The following is a 24,302-nucleotide window of genomic DNA, read 5'->3' as shown; positions in this document are numbered from 1 at the left end:
AAGAATAAATAAGTAAACAAAAATAAGGGTAAAGGAAGGTATTTTTGAATGCATATATCTAAGAGCGTGTACGAATGGATGTGTACTTTTAGCAAAAGCCAAGATAAAAAAATAAAAATAACCCTCCCACCACAATTTACATGATGTGCGTTTTGCCGACCAAGAGTTAGTTTTCCACAACCCATTTCCTTTACTATAGCATTTTTTGTTTGGTAGTAATAATAGATGGTCTCTTTTGCATCATGTCATGATATGCCTACCATCTTCACTCAAAGCTTGTGCATTGAGAATCCTTAGCGATTTGGGAATTCCTCTAAGGGTACTCTCAAGTTGCCATTAATAAGTTTACCTTTTTGACTCGTATGAATTTTATGGGAAAATTTCGAAGGGAAGGAGACGTTTCGGTAAATTGTAGGATCACCAACTAAAAAATATACAAAGATAATTCAGTGTAAGTAATGTAAAGTGTTTATTTTTATTTCCCAAGCTGCAGCAATAGTAGAAAAGACAGTGCAGGATTGCTCCAAAGTAAAGACATTAGGTATCGTTATAATAGTGGTCGGCAATCTTGATTGAATCAAGCCAATTGAATGCTCACAAAAAGAAGACTCAGTACTTATAAATGTATTCTGTTTAGTAGTACAATCACAACCAAAGTGCGTAGCTATGTAAACAGTACACAATACAGAATTAATGTTATACAGAATGTAGACCTATGTAAGCAAAAAAAAAAAAAAAAAAAAAAAAAGAAGAATACAAAGTATATGATGCCTAGTCGATCAAGTAACTGTCAGCAAAGCAATTCTGGCACAATGTGACAAAATTAACTTTAAGCATAACTCGAGCTTCTTATCTTCAATGTAACGGCTCCATTACATAAGATAAAGACAAATAGGGTGGAAAGGAATTAAGAGCAAAGTGGATAGTGAAATGCCATGTAGTGGTGACTCAGACAAGTAAGAGAAGGCATCGCTATCTCTTAACTTCACAATGTTTGTAAAAAAAAAAAAAAAAAAAAAAAAAAAAAAAAATTGGATCTGGCGCACCGCAAATTGGTATCGGAAGTACTGTATGCTAATACATGTTCAATTTTTGTAATTTATTATGTGCACACCTAATGCTTACTGGTAGTTTCTTTTCTTTTCTTTTCTTTTTTTTTTGTGGTATTTTAATAGCTCCTCTCCATCATTTAAAGCAATAGTTTCCTTGTCATTTATTTATATACATATAAAAACAAGTAAGTGGATGCAAAATAGTTATATAAAATTATATTATTTACTCTTATAAAAAAAAAGAAAGATTCAATGATTACGGATACCCAACTTGCGCTCATTGCTAATTCACTTGGCCTTGTTACAATGATTTTGATTGTCGCGTATCATTACATTTCGGTCAATAGTAAATCCAAATCCTCTTGAAAAAAATATGTCAAATGGCTATTAACATCTGCTACTTTTATAATCTCATAATCCTTATAACAATGCTTTCAAATATGAACTGTCAAAAATAAATTATTATTGTTTTCATCACTATTATTTTAATAAAAGCTTTATAATTTTAATTGTCGTTTTAACTTTAGGAACCAACCAACAGCTTCAGTTCTTCTCATGTCAGAAATACCAGGCCCACTAACAGTTTCAAACAAGATTTTCATAGTTGCTTTTTGCATAACAGATGTTTCTTGTGCAAAAATCATCTTTTCAATTTCATCTAAAATAGATTGGAAAAAAGGGCCCAAAGACAGTGGTTTAAGTAAATCAATTAGAGCTGTTATATATTCATTACGTAAAACTATATCCTCTTCTGAATTAAGAGAATATATCTTTTCTATCAACTGATTTACAGTCAACCATGCTAATGCGTCATCCATACTGCAAAGTGTTTGAATTAACGAATTAAATGCAAAGCGGAATTGGTCTAAACTCATAGGTTCAGGGAAATTCTAAATGAAAAAAAAAATAGATGGATAAATACAACTTTAGACATTAATCAAAAGGTGTAAAAAGGACTAAACCTACTTCAATTAGAATCTTGGAATACACACCAGCTAATTCTCGGGAAACAGGTTTTTCGGTAACAAAGGCAGTAATGACAACTGTATGAACACTTTCATACAAGTTTTTATTCTTCACATTTTTCCATTTGAGTATAGGATAAATGACAGGCAAGATATCATTTTCTAAAACTTTATCATCAATTGCTTTCATTACTTGCTCAATTAAATCTGTAAAGAATGTAAGGCGAGATTGATTGACTATAGATAATAACTCGATAGAAGGTTTGCCATTATGCGAATATTGAGAAGGTGCTGATTATAATTAAAGTAATTAATTTAGTATGTGCATACATGCATATATAATTGTCAAATTCATAATATACATACTTACCATATTCTTTAAAAGCTGAAGATAATAATTTATTTAACTGGCAATGATTATCTTCATGTAATAGATAGGCAACAGCATTTGTTAACGTTTCTTGATAGGCTTGGCGACCTGCACCTTCGCCCAAATGTTCCGTAATAAAGTTAAGATTAGCATAAGTTGAAATAATGTCCTGAGCAGCATTAGAGACCATACTAAAACCTTGTCCAATAGGTATATCCACTGCAATTGACTTAAGAATAACAGTGAATGCAAACAATATACTTTTAAAAAGTGTCCATATAGCAGCTTCAAGATTTTCCTTGTTCTTTGACTCTTCCACACTCATCGATTTCTCTGACATATTTATTTTATATCTATCCCAATCGAAAAAGGTATTATACGAAAATCCTACTAATCTATCCAAAATGGTCTGGATTTCATAAACGGCTTGATCCTCTATCAATACTATTTTAATAAGCTTAGCCATAGCTCGAGAAATACGGCCAATATCTTTATATAAAGGTTGATTAATTAACTGCTTCACTTCTTCAACCATAGAGGGCGTATTTTCGAGTCTATGTAGTAATTCACCATTGTTAAAAGCATGAGGACTTGTTAACAAACTTGAAGTTAATATTTTTAATAATGTAGATATATTTTTTGATTGCAAAATGATTTCTTTTGGTATTTGAATAATACATCTACAAGCAAAGAAAGAAACAATATCTAAAATTAAAAAAAAAAGACAATATTAGTTTGTATTTACATGCAAATAGTATGTATATAAATCGTTTTATTTTTCTGTTTTTCTCTGTACCTTGATTTGCATAGTATTCGTTGACATACTTTGTAGACATAACAGTATCAATAATAGTATCAAATTGTCTAATAAATGCTTTTTCAGATTGTTTACGTAATTCCAGTATTCTATTTGTTTTCTTTCCTTGACTGAATTGTAACATTCGACTATATAAAAAGATATAAATTAAATAGTAATAATAATAATAATAATAAAAAAGAAACTTACACTACACCTGCAAGGGCAGCAAAAGATGTAAAACTCATCAAATGAGTTTCGTATTTTTCATTTAAAGTATCAATAACCATATTAACTAAAGTAGTTAAATCAACTTCAGCACGAGTTTGAGGTTTTTCTTGAGCTCTGACATCAACAGCGTGCTCAATGGCAGTCATCATCGTTCGAGGTCCATCCCATTTTTTTGCTGCAAATTTGATATATGCATTCAACAGTTTTTGACATGCTTCAACTTCAAAATCATTCAGTGTGTTTGTCTGGGCTAAAGTGTGAGCCAGACTAGCATTTAGAGTCTCAAGCATTGTATTTGTTCTTTCTTCGTTATAAAAAGTAGTGTATAACTCGAACACTTTAGTCATACCTTCCAATAGTTGAGTATCCAGATCTTTCCCTATTAATGATACCCATCCTATAAATGCATCTTTTTGAATTGATAAATATCTATTATCTGTAACCAAAAGGATTTTTAATACAGAATCCATTATCATTGGAAGTCGTACATCTTTAGTTGAAGACAGACGACGCATCCAACTTGAAAATAAGCTGAAGATAGAGCTGAGTGTTTCAAAATGAGGCTCATTCAAAAAGCGTTTCTCAAGTGATAACAGTGCATCTAAAAATTGGGGTGTAAACCATGAAGTAGGTAAATCATTGCTATATTTTGAAAGGTGCTTTAAACTACTAGTAATCTATATTTTGTGAAAAAAAAAACGGTAAATTAGGTATATACAATCATATATGTATATAGTTTACAATGTGCAGCAAACACATCTTACCTGTTGTTGATTTTGTGTTGAATATTGTAATACAAGACAATAAGCATCGGACAAGCTTTTAGTTAGTTCTTTTAAATTAGATTCATCATGAGTAACTTCTTTTGACATTGATCAGTTTATATAAGTGGAATATGAATATGAGGGAGAAAAAAAAAGTGTGGAGCTGTAGAAATAAGCTTGCTGAAATTAAACAAATATTAATATGATTGGGTAATTAAGAATTGCTTAAAAAAAAAAAAAGATTTCCCATTACTCCTTTTTCTTCTTCTTTTTCCTCCCACCCCCTTCTTTCCTTTCTGTAAACAAATAATAATAAAATTGGATGCAAACCCCAATAAGCAATAATCCTCAATCTACGTTATTGACTTTATATGATGCTATCACAGATTCACCTATTTATAGGTCGACTAGCTTACACTTTGATGACCAATTGGATTTACTTGAAAAATGGCTAGAATCTTTATCTAAATACATAAAATCCTATGTAGAAAAGTTAAACAGTAAGTATATATATATTTATATACTTTTAATGATTGATTGTTAACCTTCAAATTATAGAATTCAATCTTGAAACCAATACTCTATGCAAAAAGGTTATTCCGGTTGGTATAGATGATTTTATGATAGGTAACATACATCAGTATAAAAGTGACCTTTACTTGCTATTATAAGCTAATATATAAATACATACATATATATCTATTATAGACCCTAATTTTACAGGTGCTGTTATTAAAAGCTTTTCTGACGCCTTACAAATGAGCCTAGCATTCAAGACAAAATTGGTAATAGACAAGCTACATTATTAGTATTTATATTATTAATGTAAGATCTTTTGTGAGGCTAAATAATTACTGTTATTTTAAAACCTAAGGTATCGGATCTTGAAGATAATATAATTCAGCCTCTTCAAATGTTTATAAAAACACAGTTAAAGGAATTTAAAGACTTTAGAAAGCAACATGAAAAAGTATTGGAAAGATATGAAGCTCAACTTAATAAATATATCTCACAAAATAAAACAAAGGAAGCTTCAGCTGTAAGAGAAGAGGCATTTAGATTATATGAAGCGAGAAAGTCTTATGTTCGTATGTCGGGTCAACATGTAGTACGTATATTGCATTTCCGTTCTATTTTAGAACATTTCCTTGTGGAACGCTTCACGTTAGCTACAACATTTCATTTAAAAGAGTTTGAAGGAGGTACTGATTCATGGTTAAAGTTAAAACCAAATTTAACATTATGGAAGCAATGGATATTAGATGTAAGAATAGCTTATATCTGTACGTGTTATACATAGACTGATATTTTGCTTATCATACATACAGGATAAAGATACTTGTAATTATCAACTATGTCAATTACAATCTTCTCGTATTACAATGGAATGCAAATATTTAAATAATCTTCGTCCTGCTAGAGATTTAGAAAAATATAATACAACACATTTAAACAATAGTCGACATTCTTTGGATTATTCATTAAATAATCAAGCTAGTTGTAAATGGGGCTATTTATTTATTAGAGGTGCAAGAAACTATTGGACAAGACGTTGGTTCTTTTTGTATGATGGCTGCTTTGGCTCTGTTAATTTAAATCCAATAGCAAAACTTAAAGGCGCTATTACTATGGGCGACCGTGTCTCGGTATTATTATGTGATATTAAACCGATGACTGATATTGATCGAAGACATTGTTTTGAAGTTATGTGTGCTCATCAGTAAGTTGAATTAGATTTATATCTCTATTAGTCTTATATCCATTAACTTCTTAGTCTTTCTTTCATATAAAGACCTTCTTTTGTACTTCAAGCGGAGAGTGAAAATGAAATGCGTGAATGGATAGGTGCTTTCGAGAAATCAAAGAGACTAATGCTTCAGAACCAGCAATTAGACTTTAAAAGTAACGATGGAGATACAACGCCCTTGACAGACAAAAACTATTCAATGACATCTAAAAATAACTTGGATAATCTGGCTGCTATAAATAAACCATCTTTTGTCATACTATCTTCCTCACCAGAGAATGATCAGCAGTCAACAACTTCATTGACACCATTGCTTATTTGGGAAGCGTCACGTGTAACCTTGGGCAATGCCTCTTCTTCCGTTACTCCTTCATCTCCTGTAACTACCCAATCATTTTCTGCTGCAGCTTTAACGATAAATAATAACAATACTCCATATTCTGTTGATCAAGATGAGGACAATTTAAATAACACAACAATAGCAACAACGATGAATAATCATAATAACACTCTCACGACAAGCTCGGTATCATCATGGGGTATTCCTTGGGCTTTAGTTCCAACTATGTTTCAAAATAATAGCAGTAGCAATAATAGTCCTAATGATGAAAGTAATAATAATACTAAAAATGATTTATCTATTCTTCCGCCTGCATCACCAAGTACGTCAGCATTTATTGATACAGATGGGCACCAGGTTATTTGGCCAATTCGTATAAATGATTCCAATATCCCTAAAGTAGAATTGACAGGATATCATTCTTCATTAGAGGCACGTAATAAAGAGTTACGACATTTATTCGGTGGTGTAGGTCAAAATGAAGTTGTATTAGCTTGTAGGTATTTTTTTTTATTTAAAAAGAAAAAGGTATATGTCCTAATCTTTTTTTTTTTTTTTTTTTTTTTTTTTTTTTTTTTTTTTATACAGCATTTGTTGGTTTATTAAAAAAGAAACCTTTACATGATCCAACTGATCATAAGGAGTCAGAAACGTCATCTTCCCCTATCTCAGCCAATAGTCCTGTAGATACACTTGAACAAGATTTTAACAGTCAATTACCAAGTAGTGTGAAGGAACCATTATCTAATTATGGTTATGCCTATACTGGGTGCGGTTATATTACTCAAGAAGCATTTTGGTTCTATAGCTGTGTTATGATGAATTGCGTTAACACAGTAGCTGTTCGGCTCTGTGATATAAAATCTATTCGACTTGTTAGAGATAATTCTCTTCAAAATATAGGTACAAATTCGAATATAGCTATAGCTATTGATTTGTTGAGTAGTAATGAGGATAATAATGATGAGCCATTGATATTCACTACTTTAATGGATGATGTCGAGATTATTGCAGAAAAATTAAAATTTGTAGTTTCAAATGCCAAGAGCTCGGAGGTAATATGATATATTTGTATTTATAATAATATTTAAATATTCCATCTCTTATAGCCTGAATCACTTCAAACTACATATGATGTAATTCATAGTATGTCTACTGCAGTAAAGGGAAACAAGTCTAGCTCAAAGAGTTTTAAAACAACTGTTATAAAATCAGCTACAGATCCTTTATATTCTACTACTACTACTACCACCACTGACAACGCTAATACTGTTCCTAATGCTTCTTTATATTCATTACCACTAGATCAACTCTCTAGTACAGACCTCAAAAAGAAATTAAATAATAATAAATCACCGCGTAAATTCCCAGCTCCTATTCAACCAAAATCTGGTGCATTAGCTGCGGCTATGATGGCAGCAACTGTAGCAGGTGGTAGCGGTATTTTTGACGCTAGAAAAAATATTATCCAACAAGAGGATTCTTCTCCTCCTTCTTCTTCTTCTTCTTCTCCCACACGTCATCTATTACGTAATCATAAGAAATTCTCTGCAACATCATTAAAATCTTTAAATCAAAAGCAGCAACAAGAAAATGATGAAATAGATCCAACTTTAATTGATCAGCATTTAGCATCACCTATACCTTCTAAAATATCTGATAATAACATTTCAAGTGATATTTCAGATACGACTCAAAAACCGAATAACCGTAAATATGACATATATATATAAAGCATAATCATATAATGACTGCTACTAATTTTTTTTTTCAAAATTTGATTTATACTTTAATATATAGCATTCGCTCCACCTAAAGACTTTAAAATACCTTTAAAACCAGTATCTTGTGAATGTGATAATCATTTAGATAAACTAGAAGCAGAGATTGAAGTACCTATTTCAGCTAAACATTTGTATTATATTTTATTTTCAGATGATAATCCCGAATATATGAGTATTTGGGAGAAAAAGACAGTAGAGAATAAGAGCAAAGGTAGATCATAAAGTAATTATACGAAAGAAAGAAAGAAAGGAAGAAAAGAACTAATGGTAGTCTATTCTAATTAGAATTAACTATGACAAAATGGCAAGAAGTAGATGGTAAAATAGAGCGAACATTAAAGTATGTTGTACCAGTGAATAATACCATGGTAAAATTAAAAGAAGCTGAAGTTATAGAAAAACAAGTAATAGAAAGGAAGGATGATTACATGTAAGATAAATAAATGAAAAAAACAAGTGTTTCAAACTTTTAACGATTATTGTTATTCTACATAGACGTTATGTTGTTCTGACATCTACAAAGTCTGCTCAACTTCCATATGCCGATGCATTTGTACCTTATGTGAAATATTGTATTACTTGGGTTAGTGATGATCGTAGTAAGCTTTCTTGTTATACAGGTGTAAAGTTCATAAAGAATGTTCTTGTTAAAGGAATTATCAGTAAAGCAGCTATGAAAGGCATGAATGAAACCATGTCTATCTTCATGCCTATCATCAAGAATGAAGCCAGCAAACAAACACAATTGCATAAGAAAGATACCAATTTATCAACCTTGAAACGTACTGCAACCATTAAATATTCTAATGCTACTACAACAAAAACTGAAAACGATACTAATGCTATTAACGAAAAAGAGAGGACTAATAACGACAATAAAACATTATCAGGATGGTATGGTGAAGTAGAAACATTAATTTCGATGCTGAAAGACTTCATGGACGCTTTGCCCTTTACAGCTAAGGTACTTGGTGCAATTGCAATATTAGCTTGGCTCATCTATAGCTGGACCTTCTCACAACAACAACAACAAGATGTTATGACTTCTAATCACATATCAGGAACTCAGTCTACCGTTATTTCTCGAGCTGTTTACTTACGCGACATAAATGAAGGGTTATTGAATTCTGAATTACAATCTGCTTATGAGCATACTGAAAGGTAAACATAAAATACACATACAAATAATCACTCTATTAAACATAATGTAAAACAGCTTTCGTTTATTCCTCGAAACAAAATTACCTAATAAAACTCAAGGCACGCACTATCGCTGGTTTAGTTCATATCACCATCAGTTTGCAACTGAGCTTTTGTTTAGTAGAGAAAGACTTGCTATGTTGCGTCATGATTCATTAGTCTTGTTTCAATTGTTAAACGAAATTGATTCTCAGTTATTAGAAAACGAGTATACCAATTGGTTAATGGATATTAGACTACATTGTCGTTCTCCGGATGTAGATTACGATGCTCTTCATTGCGATGAGGTGAAACGTCAATTGCGATCACTGCTTATTGGCTGATATCAAAGACAAAAAAAAAAAAAAAGGACATTCAAATAAACAAATAAATAAATTGCTTTTTGTCCTTTTTCTTATTATCAATTGCCTAATAGCAATGTCTAATAATACTTTTAAACATATTCCTCATCCTGTAAAAGTTCAAAATAATCTTACTCTTCAATTTAAAGAGATTGATAGAATGTATGCTAACAGTGATTTACGAGTATTCGGTAAACATTCATTACTATTATTATCATTCAGTGTAATAATGTAAACAGTTATGTAATAGGTCGAGATACAGAAAGGATTTTTAAAGAAATAAACATCATTCGAAAAGAACAAATTGAATTAGCTAATGAGCATGTACGTTTAGATTCATTTAATCAATCGCCGTAAATGTCAAATTAAATATTTTATGCATGATACAATATTATTAATTCAAAATGATAAAGATCACCAATTTTACAGACATCCGAAAACATTGAAGATGAATATAAATGTAACTTAGTTTACTTTCATAATAAAAAGAGAGCTTTAAAAAGTTTAATGAATAAATTAGACTCACTGGGTCAAATTATGTAAGCTTTCTTTCTTTATATGCATATAAATATATAATTAACAAGAACGTCTATAGGAATAATTTTAAAGAATCATATAATTTCAATCCGCATGCAGACATTGATAATAATCTATATGGAGAGGCAACAACTGCGCCCTCATCTCCTATCTTCAGTACATTTGATGATAAAAAAAAGTAATATCCATACATTGTTAGCAAAATCAATAAAATAAAAAAAATAAAAACCTTAAAAATGAGTAATACATTAATCAAGATAATTCTATAATTATTAAAAGTCTTAATTTCAATTTAAAAGGTAATGTAGCAGAGAAGATAATCAGTGTCATTAAAGACTCTACGTACATTTCTTTTATTTTTGTTTGTTGATCAAAATCTAATTACTTTTTTTTTTCTTTTTTTTTTTTTGAAAAAAAGTGATTTTAATTAACCGACATATAAAACAAAAAGAAAATAAGCCACCTGTCAAATTTATCCTATAAAAAAATTAAGCAGAAACTTTTTTTAATTGATTTTTTGATAAGTTCCTTTCTTTATTACCCATTTCGATGAAATCATCATATAAGGTATTTTTTCATTATTATTTATTTCTTTTATTATAAAACTTGAACTTAGGCTTTTTTTTGTACATATTTAGTTTTCAAATCTTTTAGGTACAGTTTATACTGGTGGCAATGTTATTTTTACTCCCGATGGCAACTCTATCTTAAGCCCTGTTGGTAATCGTGTATCAGTCTTTGATCTTGTCAAGTATGTAATTTGTAATCTTCACATCGGAAGTTATGCTTATTTTTGTTTATTTACATTTATTAGTAACACTTCTTATACTTTGCCATTTGAAATGCGTCAGAATATTGATCGCATGGCTCTTTCACCCAATGGCGCAGTTTTGATCACTGTTGATAAAGGTAATTTTAAACATGTTTAAACTTCAGTAAAGTCGATTAATTTATAATTAGATGGTAGAGCGTTTTTAATTAATCTAAATCGACGAGTTGTTCTTCATCACATGAACTTTAAAGCCAGAGCAAGAGCAATCAAATTCAGTCCAGATGGCAAATATCTAGCAATTACAAACGAGAAGACAGTCAATGTTTGGAAAGCACCTGGTCATACTCGTGAATTTGCACCTTTTGTTTTATTTTACACAGCTCTTGGACATCATGATACCGTGACTAATATTAATTGGAGCCCTGATTCAAAGTAAAAAAAAAAAGGAATACATATTTTTAAAGTACGTTGCTAAGTGCTTACATACGTGTATATATTTAGATACTTTATTACATCATCAAAAGATATGACATGTCGTATTTATACAATTGATAGAACTATTGATGATTTTGTTTCCTCTGCACTTACTGGTCATAGAGATTATATTGTGAATGCTTGGTTTTCTTCAGATATGAAAAATGTAAGTTAATTACAAAAAAAAAAAAAACTCCCTGTGTATAGAAAACTTAATTTGGCTGTTTAGGTTTATTCAGTTAGTCGAGATGGATCTTTATTTCAATGGAAAAATTCAACTTATGCTGCTATGCATGAAGATTCCGATACTGAAATGGTTGAAGTTGATGAAAATGGAAATGAAATTGTACGTGTTGATAAAGTGAAGTGGAGAATTCAGAAAAAAAATTACTTTAATACAACTACTATTAGAGTAAATGAAGCACAATTCTTTGCAGAAAGTAATTTAGTAGTTGTAGGTTTTGAAAATGGTCTATTTGGTATTTATGAAGTCCCTCATTTCACTACTATTCATACCTTAAGGTATATAATTAATTATAAATCGATAATCATAACAGCAACTAACATATAATCAATTATAGTATTTCACAGAAGAAAATTGACTCTGTTGCGATTAATGCAACTGGTGAATGGCTTGCTTTTGGTTCCGCAGCTCTTGGACAATTATTAGTTTGGGAATGGCAATCAGAAACATATGTACTTAAGCAACAAGGCCATTATTTCGATATTAATTCAGTCTCATATTCTACAGATGGACAATTATTGGCAACAGGTGGCGATGATGGTAAAGTAAAAGTGTGGAATACAGCATCAGGCTTTTGTTTTATTACATTTAGCGATCACAGTAGTAGTGTGAAAGCTGTGGAATTTGCCAAACATGGTCAGGTTTTATTTTCTGCTAGTTTAGATGGTACAGTGCGTGCATTTGATTTAGTTCGTTACCGTAATTTCAGAACCTTTACAAGCCCTAATCCTGTACAATTTACATCACTTGCTGTTGATCCCAGTGGAGAAATAGTATGTGCTGGTACAATGGATACCTTTGAAATTTATGTATGGAGTGTTCAGACAGGTAAATTACTTGATATCTTGGCTGGGCATACAGGCCCTATTAGTTCATTATCTTTCTCTCCTACCGGTATGATGCTTGTAAGTGGTAGTTGGGATCATTCAGCTCGTACTTGGGATGTTTTTGGACGTAGTAAGACTGTTGAACCTTTAGTGCATCAAACTGAAGTCTTGGCTGTTGCTTTTAAGCCTGATGGTAAAGAAATTGCAGCTGCAACTTTGGATGGACAAATTACCTTCTGGGATATTTCAGAAGCGACTATTATTAGTACTATTGATGGTCGTAAGGATATTATGGGCGGCCGTAAGGTAAATGATCGTACATCTGCTGAGAACGCATCCTCTGGTAAATGCTTTAATTCAATCTGCTATACTGCTGATGGTACCAGTATCATTGGTTCTGGTACAAGTAAATATATCTGTATTTATGATGTCGAAACTACATTCCTCATTAAAAAGTTTGTTATTTCAAAGAATCTCTCATTGGATGGTACACAAGAAATGTTAAATTCCAAGTATATGACAGAATTTGGAAGTTTAGAAGAATTAGATGATGAAGGGTCAGATCGTGAGGAGCGTCAAGACTTCTCATTACCTGGCACAAGAACAGGTGACCTTTCAGTTCGACGTACAAGACCTGAAGTAAAATCTACAGCAGTACGATTCTCACCTACAGGACGCTCATGGGCAGCAGCAACAACAGACGGCATAATGATTTATTCTTTAGATGAAGATATTATCTTTGATCCATTTGATTTAGAGATTGACATTACACCTGAAACTGTACGCGAAACTCTCGCAGAAAAAGAATACCTAAAAGCACTTTGTATGGCATTCCGTTTGAATGAAAAGCCATTATTACATACTGTATTTGAAAGTATCCCACCTGACTCAGTTGAACTAATTGCTCGTAGCATGCCTGAAAAATACCTTCATAAATTATTAACATTTGTTGGTATGCATATGGAGACAAGTCCTCATATCGAGTTCCATTTGTTATGGGTTACACATACTATGACAGCTCATGGTAGATACCTCCGTGACCATCGAGGTCAATTTCAACCAGTGTTCAGAGCATTATATAAAGGCGTGAATCGCGTTCGAGACGATATTGCAACATTGTAAGTGATTCTGAATGAAAAAAATAAAATAAAATAAATACTAACTAACGATTTTGTATAGATGTGATTCAAATCAATATACACTAAAATATCTTCTTAAGCAACAATCGATTGCCGCTAACAAGGAAGCCATTACTACTATGGAACAATAGCTCTTTTTTTTTTTCTTTTTTTGTATAAACATCTTTTTTTTTCTCCCTCGTGTTATAGAATTACTTTAATTTAATCGTTACCATTCTTTTCTTTTCTTTTTTTTTTCCTTTTTTTTTTATTTTAAATATACGCAGTAGAATTATGTATTTACAAATAAAAGAAAAAAAATATTTATATTTTTAAAGTTATGAATTTGCTAAATCTATGGTTTTTACTGCATCAGCTGTGTTGATATGATTTAAATCAGTATCTGGTGTTAATACTTCGGATACATTTGTGTCATCTTGTTTCTTCATCTCCACCTCTAATGCTTCGGATACATTAGCGTCTTCTTGTTTCTTCATCTCTGCCTCTAATGCTTCTTCCAAAGGAATTGCAGCCTATTGGATATTAATTTTGATAGTATCTTCTCCCTTATTGAAACATGATTATATTATCTTTTTACCTGTACAAAATCATCTAATAATTTATCAAATTGATCTACCATCTTTTGAGCTTTTCTATTTTCTTTAACTAATTGTGTTCTTTTTGCTTTAAGCACTTCTTCCTTTTCTTTCAAACTAACACCCAGAATATATTTGATAATTAATTATCTGTATGGTTTATATATAATTTTATATAACTTACTCTGTTCGTACAACTAGCTCATACTTCAATCTATTAATAAATAATTGGTGTGGATTATCTGAATTTTCGAGGTATTCTGGTCCTGCCTTTTCATTAAATTCATCAAGTGGTATAAGTTCAACATCTTGGTAAACCGATCTATAGACATTGTATAAATATAAAATTACTTGATTCGATGAAAAGGAAAATTTACCTAAATTCTCGACATTTAACAATTTCTTCTAGAATGTGTCTCTTTTCAAACATGACATCATGAAGTTCTGCTTGCTTTTCATTCATATAATTTTTGGCTTCAACTGTTGCTTGTTTACTATCGCTAACTGCGTTATATGCATTAACTTGAATATCTTTAAGTTTTGCAAAGTTTTCACCAATCAAGTCATAATCTAAATCAAATGCTTCTTCTTCTTCCAAGGTTTCCTATATTTTTGTCTTCATTTTAATTCTTCAAACAACGAAACAAAACAAAAAAGAAAAAAAAAAGGGGAAAAGGAATTACATTTATTTTTTTGTTAAATTGAGTCACTAATATAGATTCAAGTTGTCTTGCTGCTGCATCTGTTTCTTGTAATGTCGCGATTTGAGAATTTAATAAAGTCATTGCTGCTATTTTTAATTTATTGAAAGTATATTGCTTTGTTTACTAGACGCTGAAAAAAAAAAAAAAGAGAAAAATAAAAAATAAAATAAGGTAAATTAAACCGCGCTTTTTTCAATTTCATAACGTTAGTTAATTTGATGAGCACAAGCCACCGCTGCTGCTATTGTTATATACCGGTACAAATATTAATTTTTATATTCATAAAGTATATAACATCTAAGGCTTCTCATGTAGTCATGCATAATTATGCAAGGACTCTAGTTTCGATAACAGACACTATCTCTAGCTATGATATCTAATTATTTGTTTGTTTATCTACTAGCAACGTTCAAGAGATTATAAAGTTTGATATAGTAGAAGAGGGTAGGATATTATATCTAATTTGGCCAACAGGATTTGAAAGTGAATGCTAGCACAGATTCTCTATGATCAAGAATGTGTGTAACTTTTTTAATTTAACACACAGCTTAAATAATTATTTGACGTCAAGTATCTACAAACGATTCATTCAGCTTATTTCATATCAAGAATCAATAAAGAGCCCTATAAATAAAGCATTAGAGAGATACTTGTCTCATCAGTCATAAGATTGATAAAGATCCACCCTTTAGCTAGCCCTTTATTTCTGCTATATGCAATCACAGTATCAAGTCTAATATTTATATTCAGCCTGTTTGTATTAGTGGTAATTTGAAAAAAAAAAGAAAAAAAAAGATATTTTTCTTTATCATATAAATCAATCAAGTAGCCTTGTAAGTCTTCATCATATTCTATAAACAATCTTTCCAGAAATAATATCAAAGATCGTATCAGGCTTTTATAGACTGAGATTATAGTAATTGATAAACATTTTAAAGCTGATTTTCATGAAGGAAATAGTTTTTTTTTTTTTTTTTTTTTTTTTTTTTTTTTTTTTTTTTGTAGAGCAATATAAATTGGTTAAAATAATACTAAGTTTGGATAAAGCCAACTAATAATTTACCATTGAATTGAACTCACAGTGATCCGAATGATTAACTTTGTATTTGTTATCCAAGACCATAAAATAAAGGGTTGTTTTTGCTAAAGGATATATGAAGACTGATAGGTAAATTGTTCATAGCAAAACAAAGAATATAATAAAGTCTTTGTAAAAGATACTGGTTCTTGTCGTAATGCTTAGAAGTCTTGTCAAAAGGCGTTGTATATATGAATAACTAAAGTTAACTTGGCTAATAAAGATAGTGTAGTAAAACAAAACCAAATACAGATTTTTTTTTTTTTTTTGAAAATGCAGCACATTTCTCTATCTTTACCCCATTTTTTTTTTAAAAAAAAAAAAAAAAATGTGATAAATAACATTGTACATTTTTTACATGTTTTCTTTTATTCCCTTTATTTATTTATTTATTTTTATATAATATGTCTGAACAAAATCTATTTCATTCATTTAAATTAAATAATGCTCATTCTAATTTCAACATTAGCGACATGCCTTTTGATTTCCAACAGAACTTAAATACAGCAGGTGACCAAAGGAAGGTACAAAAAAAAATTAAAATTTATGTATGTGTTTCGATTTATTTATTTTAATTTTAATTTTTTAAAGGCTGTTGTAGTATTGAATACATCTAAATATCCTCCCACAACTACCCATCCTTTATTACCTTCTATAATAACGAACTCTACCACTACTGATCTTTTACGAACAAATGCTCTTCAGCAACAATGGGAAAAGAATGTTTCACGAGTATATACATGATTCTATAATAAGAATACATATAGAATATTAATGCGTTTGTAATAGAGCGCTATTATTATTAAAGGAGAAAATGAGCAAACGCTGGAGGTAATAAAGACAACACATCAATCAGATGATGACTATCAAATTCCTAAACATATCGTTTCACCTGAAGCAATTCGAGAGGCATTAAAAGAGGAACTTGAAGAAGCCATGGGTAAAACTACAAATAAACCATTTTCCAAATTTGCTTCTTTTCAAGCAATAAAGCAATGTCAATACTCTTCTACCGTTATTGTTGATCATGTTAGTGATGATGATTCAGCTGATAATAATATAAGTCCGTCTTCTTTTCTTAAAGCTCATCTTAATGATAATTATTCTTTATTCACACAAGCAAAAAGGCTGAAAAAACCACCTAATGCTTATTTATTATTTAACAAAGATATGCGTTGTAAATTATTGAAAGAATCTTCAAAAATATCAGTTGCTGAAATTAGTAAAAAAGTAGGAGATCAATGGAGATCTTTACCTGATGTAAATATATATTCAAACTACGTATATGCATATTCGTATATGTATATTCGTATATGTATATTCGTATATGTATATTCATATATACTTATATATACGTATATATAGGATAAACATCAGTTTTATATTGAAAAAGCGTTATTATTAAAAGAAGAACATTTAAGAAAATATCCTAACTTCATGTATACTCGAAGATCAAAAGCTGAAATATCAGAAGCTAAAAAATACATTGAAATAGGTAAGTCATCACCAGAGCCTAGTAAAGCTACTATAGTAAATCTAAATCACTATTATTATCCAGAATACAACACACTATCATCAATGACTGAAAATAATTCACGAAAAAGGAAGAAAAGAAGAAAGCAGCATACTCTGTCAGATGGTCGTCAAAGAGATCCACGAGGACGTAAAAAGAAGAGAGATAAACATCCACTAGCTCCAAAACATCCCATGTCTGCTTATTTATATTTTCTGACTTCAGTTTATCCACAAATGTCACTTGAGTTTCCAGGTTCAACTGTGGGCCCAATCAGTAAGTCTATTTCTAGAGCTTGGCATGCTATGTCACCTGACGAACAGCTACCTTGGAAACACAAAGCTGAGTGCGATAAAGCTAGATATGCTCATGAAATGGAAATCTACATGGCTAATCATTATAATGCATCTCAAGCAGAAGAAAAAACAAAATAACACGACTACAAAATTATCCGAGGAGAAAAGAAGTATTTTACTTCTATAGTGAATGAACATTATTATTTGTCATCATAACCTTTAAACCCAGAAATAAAACCGTATATTTTGTAGCATTGGTAAACAAATGCATAATTATTTTCGTCTTACAATTTCCTTTATTGTGAGACGCTTTCTTAGCTTATGGAATAACTAATAAGGAACTTGAAACACAAAATAGGGTATACATATACCTTTTCTTGCTTATATATATAAATATATTATTGAACTGTATTCAATTTTACTTTTGTTCGAGAAAAAGGAATGAATTCGTCTTCTTACTCAATGCTTTTAAGCATTCCTCTTAAAAACACTTGCAGATTACAATGGACTCCCACTTTACTGGAATATATTTCAATCATGTATGCAGAGGATGCAAAAAAGTACGAAGAAGATTGCAAAATACTAGATTCTTTACGAAATCGTTCATTGTTTCAGCCATTTGATGCTCCATTTGCTTTAGAAGATTTATCAATGTAATTAGAATCAACTTTTCTTTTAATATTTCTCACAAAATATTTATTATTATTTTTTCTCGCAGCTATTACAATCAACTAACATTTCTAGGATCTCGATTCCCAGCACATGTAAAGTAAAATGTGGGGGAGGAGGGAAGAGGAGGTTTTTTTTTTTTTTTTTTTTTTTTTTTTTCGAATTAAATTTTAGTTAATAATTTCATTTCTTTATTGTCGAAGATAAATTTAAATATAGGATGGTTTTCGATTTTCCAACCTCAAGATAAACCAGGTACAAATTATTTAACACGTGGTCAATCAGATATTAATATTTTCATTTGATAGAAATCATGACCAATTTGAATTATGAAAAAGCTTGCGTTTTATTCAGAATTGCTGGTGTATATAGTGAATTGGGATGTTTACAAAGTTGGATTTCAACAGAAGGAACACGCAAATCATGTCATTTATTTCAGGTAATATAGTAACTTTTTTTTAAAAAAAAGAAAAAAAAAAAGAGAGAGAGAAATCAATGCCCTTTTTTTTTAATACATTTATTTATGTAGAATGCTGCTGGATGTTTAAGTTTTGTAAAATCAGATTTATTGTCTGATTTTCAAGCAAAATCACACCAAGATTTTGATATGATAGACGCATTTATTGCGCTCATGATGGCTCAAGCACATGAATGTGTTTGGAAAAAAGCTATCATGGAGCATATGAAGCATGGAACAGTGGCTCGACTTGCGATGAAAGTTTCTGATCTATATAATACCTTTCTCTTTAATATATCTAGTAATATACCCACTACTTGGAAAGTATATGCAGACACCAAATCTAAATATTTCAAAGCAGTCGCTCATTATCAAAAAGCAAATGAAGCGATTTCATCTGGTCGTTATGGTGAAGAGATAGCTCGACTGCACATAGCAGAGTCCTTCCTAGCAAATATTAAATCACAAGATTCTCTTTTATTACACAAAAGTTTTTTAGATCAAATAACAACTTTAGATCAAGCTATTCAGCAAGATTTACTTCGAGCTGAAAAAGATAATGATATTGTGTACATGGAAACCGTTCCTGAGTCAAATCAATTAGCGCCTATTTTACGCTCAGATATGGTGAAGCCAATTATACCTAGTTTTATATCAGATTCTAGTTATTGGTTAACTTTACCAGATCGACCCAATGATGACTGCTTTATAAGAAGACCATTATTTGAAAATTTAGTACCTTTTGCAGTACATCAAGCTGCTAGTATTTATTCTGATAAAAAAGATTATATTGTAAAAGTAGAAATTGGAAAAAAGATTCATGAACTTGATGCTATTTATCAAAAGTAATACATTGAGTATATCCGTTCTTTTTTTTTTCTCTCCTTTTAGACGAATGAAGTACAAACTAACTCATTTATTGATAGATTTTTAGAAGACCATAATTTACCATATGCTTTAGATAGCATTGATACATTACCTGAAACATTAAGAAATTATGCAGAAGAAGTCCAGCATGAAGGTGGTATGCAATCGCTTCAGGACATGCTACAAAACGTTCAAAAGATGTCATTAAAGGCAATTGATTTAATAAATGAAGGTTTTAATGCTCTTGAAAAAGAGAATGAATATAATGTAACTCTTAGTAAACAGTATGGAAAATGTAAGTAAAGAACCAACTTTATTATTATTTGATTTAAAAAAAAAATTTTTTTTTCCATTAGTATGGAGCCGTCCAAGTTCGCAAACATTATCACAAAACTTACTTACTCTTGGTTCAAAATATTATGATACTGTTCAAGCAGCTCAAAAAGCAGATCATATTGTCCAAGCCAAAATTAATAATTGGGGGAAAGCAATATCAATGCTATCCAAACCTGAGTCAGAAATTATCCAGCATCTACCAAATATAAAACCAAATGAAGAATATGATGATGACTATACAACTATGAAGATATTATTAACTCATTTACGAGATAAACTACAATTACTAGAAAAGACTTTTCAAGAGCGCAAAAATCTACAAAACGAAATGGTAGAATATGCTAAACAAGATGATATTTCACAAGCCTTGCTGACAAAGGCAAACGAGCTTACAAATGGATCATTTCTTGTAAAACTAGAACCAGAACAATTTTCGACTGAGTTTGATAAACATTCACAGGCATATCAACCTTTTCAAACAAAAATTCAAGTTAATACAGATCATCAAGCAGACATAATAAATACAATGATTGGATTATTAAATCAATTTTCATTTATCAAAGAAAATAACAATGTATTGAAAAAACGTGAAAAAGCCATTGTGAATTTAGAATCAGCCTTTACTCGTTTCAAAGAAATAAGAACCAATTTAGTAGAAGGAATAAAAGTAAAAACTTGATAAAATCTACATTTAATTAAATTTATACTAACCAGACTCCCTCCCCCTTATTTTTTTTATTTTTTTTTTTATTTTTTTTTTTTAGTTTTATTCTCATTATATCGATATACTTTCGCAGTTTAGAAATGAATGTGTCTCATTTGAACTGTCAAGAAGATTAGAAGCAATTGACATTGTAGGAAATACAAATCATGCACCTATGTTATTATGAAATAAATAAAGTGATTTCCCTTTAAAGAAAGTTATCTAAAAAAAAATTAGCGTATAAAATAAAAACCTTTATTATAATGGACGTCGGTTTAAATAATCATCAAACCTTTGCGTAGAATATCTACAAAACCCTGCAAGGTCTGAGAAAAGAATTTGATTACAAGCATCTCTGATTCTTAATGTGAGTATTTCTTCTTCCAGCAATACTTCTCGTTTAAGTTTACTTTTATAAACAGACCAAAATTGTTCAATGGGGTTAATTTTAGGGGAATATGATGGTAGATAAACGCAGCCATATCCACGACCTTTAATAAGTTTTCTTATATCATTATTTTTATAGACTGGTACATTATCCATCACAAGATAGTAATCCTTGAACCGTTCATGCTTGTCCAGTTGATCCAAAACTCTCTTTACAAAATTAAAATAGTGATCAGTAGATGTGCCTCCTCCTGCTGATTTTTTTTTTTTTTTTTTTTTTTTTTTTAGTGGCGTTGGCTTCCTGTTCAGGTACAACTCTTGGTCTCTTTATACATATATTTACAATACCATGAGCACATATAGTTCCAAGAATAGTATGTGTTGGTGCTCTTGTTTTTTTTGGGGGGGATTTTTACTCGTGCGCAAGCTCCTTTTCTTGACCAAGAGAAGTTTCGCTTCAAATTGATGTGAAACGAGGCTTCATCTATAAATATACAGTTACTTTCATAATCCAGCAAATCTGACTCGATCCATTTTTTTTTTAACCCAGTTGTTGCAGGTGGAATATTTTTGTTGTTATTTCTTGCTGGGTAGTTGCTGATAAACAAAAAGGTAGTTCAAATAGATAAAAGGGAACAAGTAAAAGTCTATGAGAATCCATTAGGATTAAAGTTTATTTTATAAAAGTAAAGCTAGCTTAAAGCTAAATCAAATCTGTATTAAAGCTAAGAGAAAACTAGAATAAAGTATTTCAAAATAGAGTATTTATATATGAATGATTGTTTAATGTTTTAGAATGTTTGTATCATTTTGGCATTAGATAGGAATATTATGATTTATTTGTTAGACGTTTCATGTAAGTGAAATAACCCATTTCACCTAGTGTATTTTAAGGTTCTCTCGGTAACTACTCGATTACACACTATAATGAATCTAGATAAAGATACGTTGTGTTTCATAATATTATACAAATTACTTTATACGCTTTATATCTATCATGTTCATTTATATTAAGTACAAGTGCGTCCACTTGTTTACTTTTATGGCTTGTTGAGGTATCATGAGCGATTTAAATAATATTTGTATTAAGAGATTACTCCACTACAACACTTTTATTTTATAAAAATACAACGATAATGGAAATATAAAGAATGATGCAGGGAAAAAATCAATAGTGAGGGGGGGGAATACATTGGGCCAAGCTTTCCCATACCTTCATTATCATCCTCTTTTGTCAACTTCAAAATTATTGGGTTGATGATAGCGCTGAGCTGGATACATTCTTGAGGATTATATCGATATTTTGCGCTATTTATTTGATGGTCTTTCTTTACTTCTATAATATCTTCCACCGCCTTTTCCAACAAATACTATTTACGAGGTTATTTATCATGTCTGATTCATTCAAGTACGCTTATTACCTTTACGTTCCAGCAAAATTCAATTAATTGTGGAACAAACATAGCCCTATCTTCAAAATCAGGGCGAATTTCCAAACAGTGTTCTCTCCAAAAGTCGTAAAGCCCATCTTGATATCGCACACTCCACAAATGCAATTCTGTTTCTGTTTACATGTATATGCAACAATATTAGAACTCATCATGATAACTGACAAATGATACATTACCTGCGGTATGAATAAAAAATACTTTGACCGAACTAAACTTGTCAGCAGACGCGAACGAGAAATCGTCAGCGACGCATTTAAGCATTGAAAGGACACCGTACATTCCTTTATGGTGGTCCAGTTTAATTTTACCCTTGTCGCTGTTTGTGAAATGGCCAGAAGTTTCGAGTAAAACAAGTTCTAGGTTCTTTAATCCAAAAAGCTTTATCAAGCCATCCGATTTGTTTTGACTCTTCTCGTCGACAAAAAGATTCAAAGCCTTAAGCTGTCTATTCATACTTTCCAAAACAGGCTGTCCTTGTAAGAAATTAGACTTACAGTCATGGGTTACAATGCTCCTCCCAGTGGTATTAAGGTAAGGCCAGACAAATAGTTGGTTGAAGGTATCCTCACTAGATTGATAATCAATATGGGATGTATAGGATGTATGTCTATAAAATAGAATGAGTTGTTGTTAATTTATAGGCTTATCTGATCTAGGGGCATAAAATTTATTCAACTTACACTTTAATCAAAAGCTGTTCAAGGAATTCCATGTTACTGATGTTGTGGTAGATACCTTCTTCTTCCATTGATAGTAATAAGGAGAGAGATCTTATCTCCTTTTTAGCCTTGGCAAAATTATTCTAAATTTAAAAATGTTAACAACACTTTGTTTGAAAAGTTACGCGTATTTGATATTTACAGAGTCAATGTATGCGTCAATATATTTATGGAAGGCATGAGGAATTGGTTGGGTATCGATGGCTCGCGCTTTCATGTGTTTGTTGTATAAATCACGATCAAGGTATGGTTTTGGAGATACCCCGTTGCCAGATCGGATAATGTTGTTTGCCTCTGGACTAATGGAGAATGAGCATTTAGACATATCTTATATTATGATGACTCCACAGGACTTACCTGTATGGATGAAAGGCTGATTCATGCATTTCGAGATAGGGGAGCCAATCTGACCAGCAGCTTGGCTTCCATTGCGAAGGTTTCCTTTATCATCTTCATATATAAATTGGTTCATTGTTAAAATCTTTTTATGAACTATTTTTTAATTTTTTTATGAACGACTTTTTATTCTTTTGTGAAATAAACTTACTTTGTGACTGCATTTTCTAATCTTTTTGAAAAAAAAAAGAAGTTACTTCCACTCTTTTTACATCTTTTTTTTTAGCAACACAATAACAATGGTTTTAACAGACAAAGAAATGCAATAAAAGGTTCCTGTAGTCAAAGAAGGGTCAAAGCACTTTTTTTTTCTACAAACAGTGCAAAAGCATGGGATTTTGAAACATACTTTGAATTAACACGTAACGATCTCAACAAGAACAAACAAATTGCGAAAGTCCAAAATGATTATGACAGTGACTTCAATTGGATTACTAAAATAGAAGAAGTTCCCAAAGCTATCAAGGAAGATGCACTTGCTTTAATTAAGCAGGAGAAGGTAAGCATCTTAGTACATAGTTACAGAATATGTGTGATATTTCTTTTAAAATATCAAATAAAAAATATT

At 30.8% G+C, this 24,302-nt stretch overlaps 10 protein-coding genes across 10 annotated transcripts; 7 read left to right on the top strand and 3 right to left on the bottom strand.

Moving 5' to 3' along the window:
• Positions 1-1,107: 1,107 nt before the first annotated feature.
• On the bottom strand, positions 1,108-4,312 carry BX663DRAFT_517699 (uncharacterized protein). Its single transcript, XM_051528753.1, has 6 exons — positions 4,179-4,312; positions 3,394-4,091; positions 3,184-3,332; positions 2,388-3,092; positions 2,019-2,308; positions 1,108-1,942 (listed from the first exon to the last, which is right to left on the bottom strand). Exons 1-6 carry the CDS (start codon positions 4,284-4,286, stop codon positions 1,550-1,552), a joined length of 2,343 nt encoding a protein of 780 aa, XP_051380444.1. The 5' UTR covers positions 4,287-4,312; the 3' UTR covers positions 1,108-1,549.
• A 12-nt stretch (positions 4,313-4,324) lies between these two features.
• Positions 4,325-9,646, top strand: BX663DRAFT_517696 (uncharacterized protein). The gene is made up of 12 exons (XM_051528752.1): positions 4,325-4,678; positions 4,737-4,805; positions 4,887-4,963; positions 5,053-5,442; positions 5,507-5,898; positions 5,971-6,761; positions 6,854-7,320; positions 7,375-7,975; positions 8,066-8,260; positions 8,335-8,479; positions 8,545-9,210; positions 9,266-9,646. Exons 1-12 carry the CDS (start codon positions 4,501-4,503, stop codon positions 9,570-9,572), a joined length of 4,278 nt encoding a protein of 1,425 aa, XP_051380443.1. The 5' UTR covers positions 4,325-4,500; the 3' UTR covers positions 9,573-9,646.
• On the top strand, positions 9,540-10,489 carry BX663DRAFT_517689 (uncharacterized protein). Its single transcript, XM_051528751.1, has 4 exons — positions 9,540-9,781; positions 9,841-9,943; positions 10,004-10,129; positions 10,186-10,489. Exons 1-4 carry the CDS (start codon positions 9,667-9,669, stop codon positions 10,307-10,309), a joined length of 468 nt encoding a protein of 155 aa, XP_051380442.1. The 5' UTR covers positions 9,540-9,666; the 3' UTR covers positions 10,310-10,489.
• A 276-nt stretch (positions 10,490-10,765) lies between these two features.
• On the top strand, positions 10,766-11,056 carry BX663DRAFT_439478 (uncharacterized protein; the record flags this gene model as incomplete). Its single annotated transcript, XM_051523335.1, has 1 exon — positions 10,766-11,056. A coding segment is annotated over one exon (291 nt), but the record flags the coding sequence as incomplete, so codon positions are not given.
• Positions 11,057-11,137: 81 nt separating this feature from the next.
• BX663DRAFT_439295 (WD40-repeat-containing domain protein) lies at positions 11,138-13,566 on the top strand (the record flags this gene model as incomplete). The annotated part of the gene is made up of 4 exons (XM_051523327.1): positions 11,138-11,331; positions 11,401-11,539; positions 11,603-11,895; positions 11,955-13,566. The coding sequence occupies 4 exons, from the start codon at positions 11,138-11,140 to the stop codon at positions 13,564-13,566; spliced, it is 2,238 nt and encodes a 745-aa protein (XP_051380440.1).
• Positions 13,567-13,717: 151 nt separating this feature from the next.
• Positions 13,718-15,006, bottom strand: BX663DRAFT_517678 (Fms-interacting protein-domain-containing protein). The gene is made up of 5 exons (XM_051528750.1): positions 14,842-15,006; positions 14,536-14,762; positions 14,343-14,480; positions 14,161-14,275; positions 13,718-14,095 (listed from the first exon to the last, which is right to left on the bottom strand). Exons 1-5 carry the CDS (start codon positions 14,941-14,943, stop codon positions 13,901-13,903), a joined length of 777 nt encoding a protein of 258 aa, XP_051380439.1. The 5' UTR covers positions 14,944-15,006; the 3' UTR covers positions 13,718-13,900.
• Positions 15,007-16,255: 1,249 nt separating this feature from the next.
• BX663DRAFT_517673 (uncharacterized protein) lies at positions 16,256-17,101 on the top strand. The gene has a single exon (XM_051528749.1). The coding sequence runs from the start codon at positions 16,487-16,489 to the stop codon at positions 16,682-16,684; it is 198 nt and encodes a 65-aa protein (XP_051380438.1). The 5' UTR covers positions 16,256-16,486; the 3' UTR covers positions 16,685-17,101.
• On the top strand, positions 16,781-18,006 carry BX663DRAFT_157394 (high mobility group box domain-containing protein). Its single transcript, XM_051521626.1, has 2 exons — positions 16,781-17,200; positions 17,306-18,006. The coding sequence occupies exons 1-2, from the start codon at positions 16,877-16,879 to the stop codon at positions 17,885-17,887; spliced, it is 906 nt and encodes a 301-aa protein (XP_051380437.1). The 5' UTR covers positions 16,781-16,876; the 3' UTR covers positions 17,888-18,006.
• Positions 18,007-18,211: 205 nt separating this feature from the next.
• On the top strand, positions 18,212-20,968 carry BX663DRAFT_488376 (BRO1-like domain-containing protein; the record flags this gene model as incomplete). Its single annotated transcript, XM_051524809.1, has 8 exons — positions 18,212-18,402; positions 18,468-18,513; positions 18,622-18,673; positions 18,727-18,857; positions 18,948-19,720; positions 19,802-20,037; positions 20,099-20,745; positions 20,843-20,968. The coding sequence occupies 8 exons, from the start codon at positions 18,212-18,214 to the stop codon at positions 20,966-20,968; spliced, it is 2,202 nt and encodes a 733-aa protein (XP_051380436.1).
• Positions 20,969-22,242: 1,274 nt separating this feature from the next.
• Positions 22,243-23,811, bottom strand: BX663DRAFT_517665 (uncharacterized protein). The gene is made up of 6 exons (XM_051528748.1): positions 23,696-23,811; positions 23,481-23,637; positions 23,300-23,421; positions 22,796-23,226; positions 22,590-22,732; positions 22,243-22,538 (listed from the first exon to the last, which is right to left on the bottom strand). The coding sequence occupies exons 1-6, from the start codon at positions 23,722-23,724 to the stop codon at positions 22,281-22,283; spliced, it is 1,140 nt and encodes a 379-aa protein (XP_051380435.1). The 5' UTR covers positions 23,725-23,811; the 3' UTR covers positions 22,243-22,280.
• Between the last annotated feature and the right edge of the window lie 491 nt (positions 23,812-24,302).

This window comes from Cokeromyces recurvatus, assembly GCF_025118155.1.
Source record: "Cokeromyces recurvatus strain NRRL 2243 chromosome Unknown BX663scaffold_23, whole genome shotgun sequence".
NCBI lineage: Eukaryota > Fungi > Mucoromycota > Mucoromycetes > Mucorales > Mucoraceae > Cokeromyces > Cokeromyces recurvatus.
Note: the sequence above shows the minus strand (reverse complement) of the source record. Positions and strands in the feature narration are given on the sequence as shown.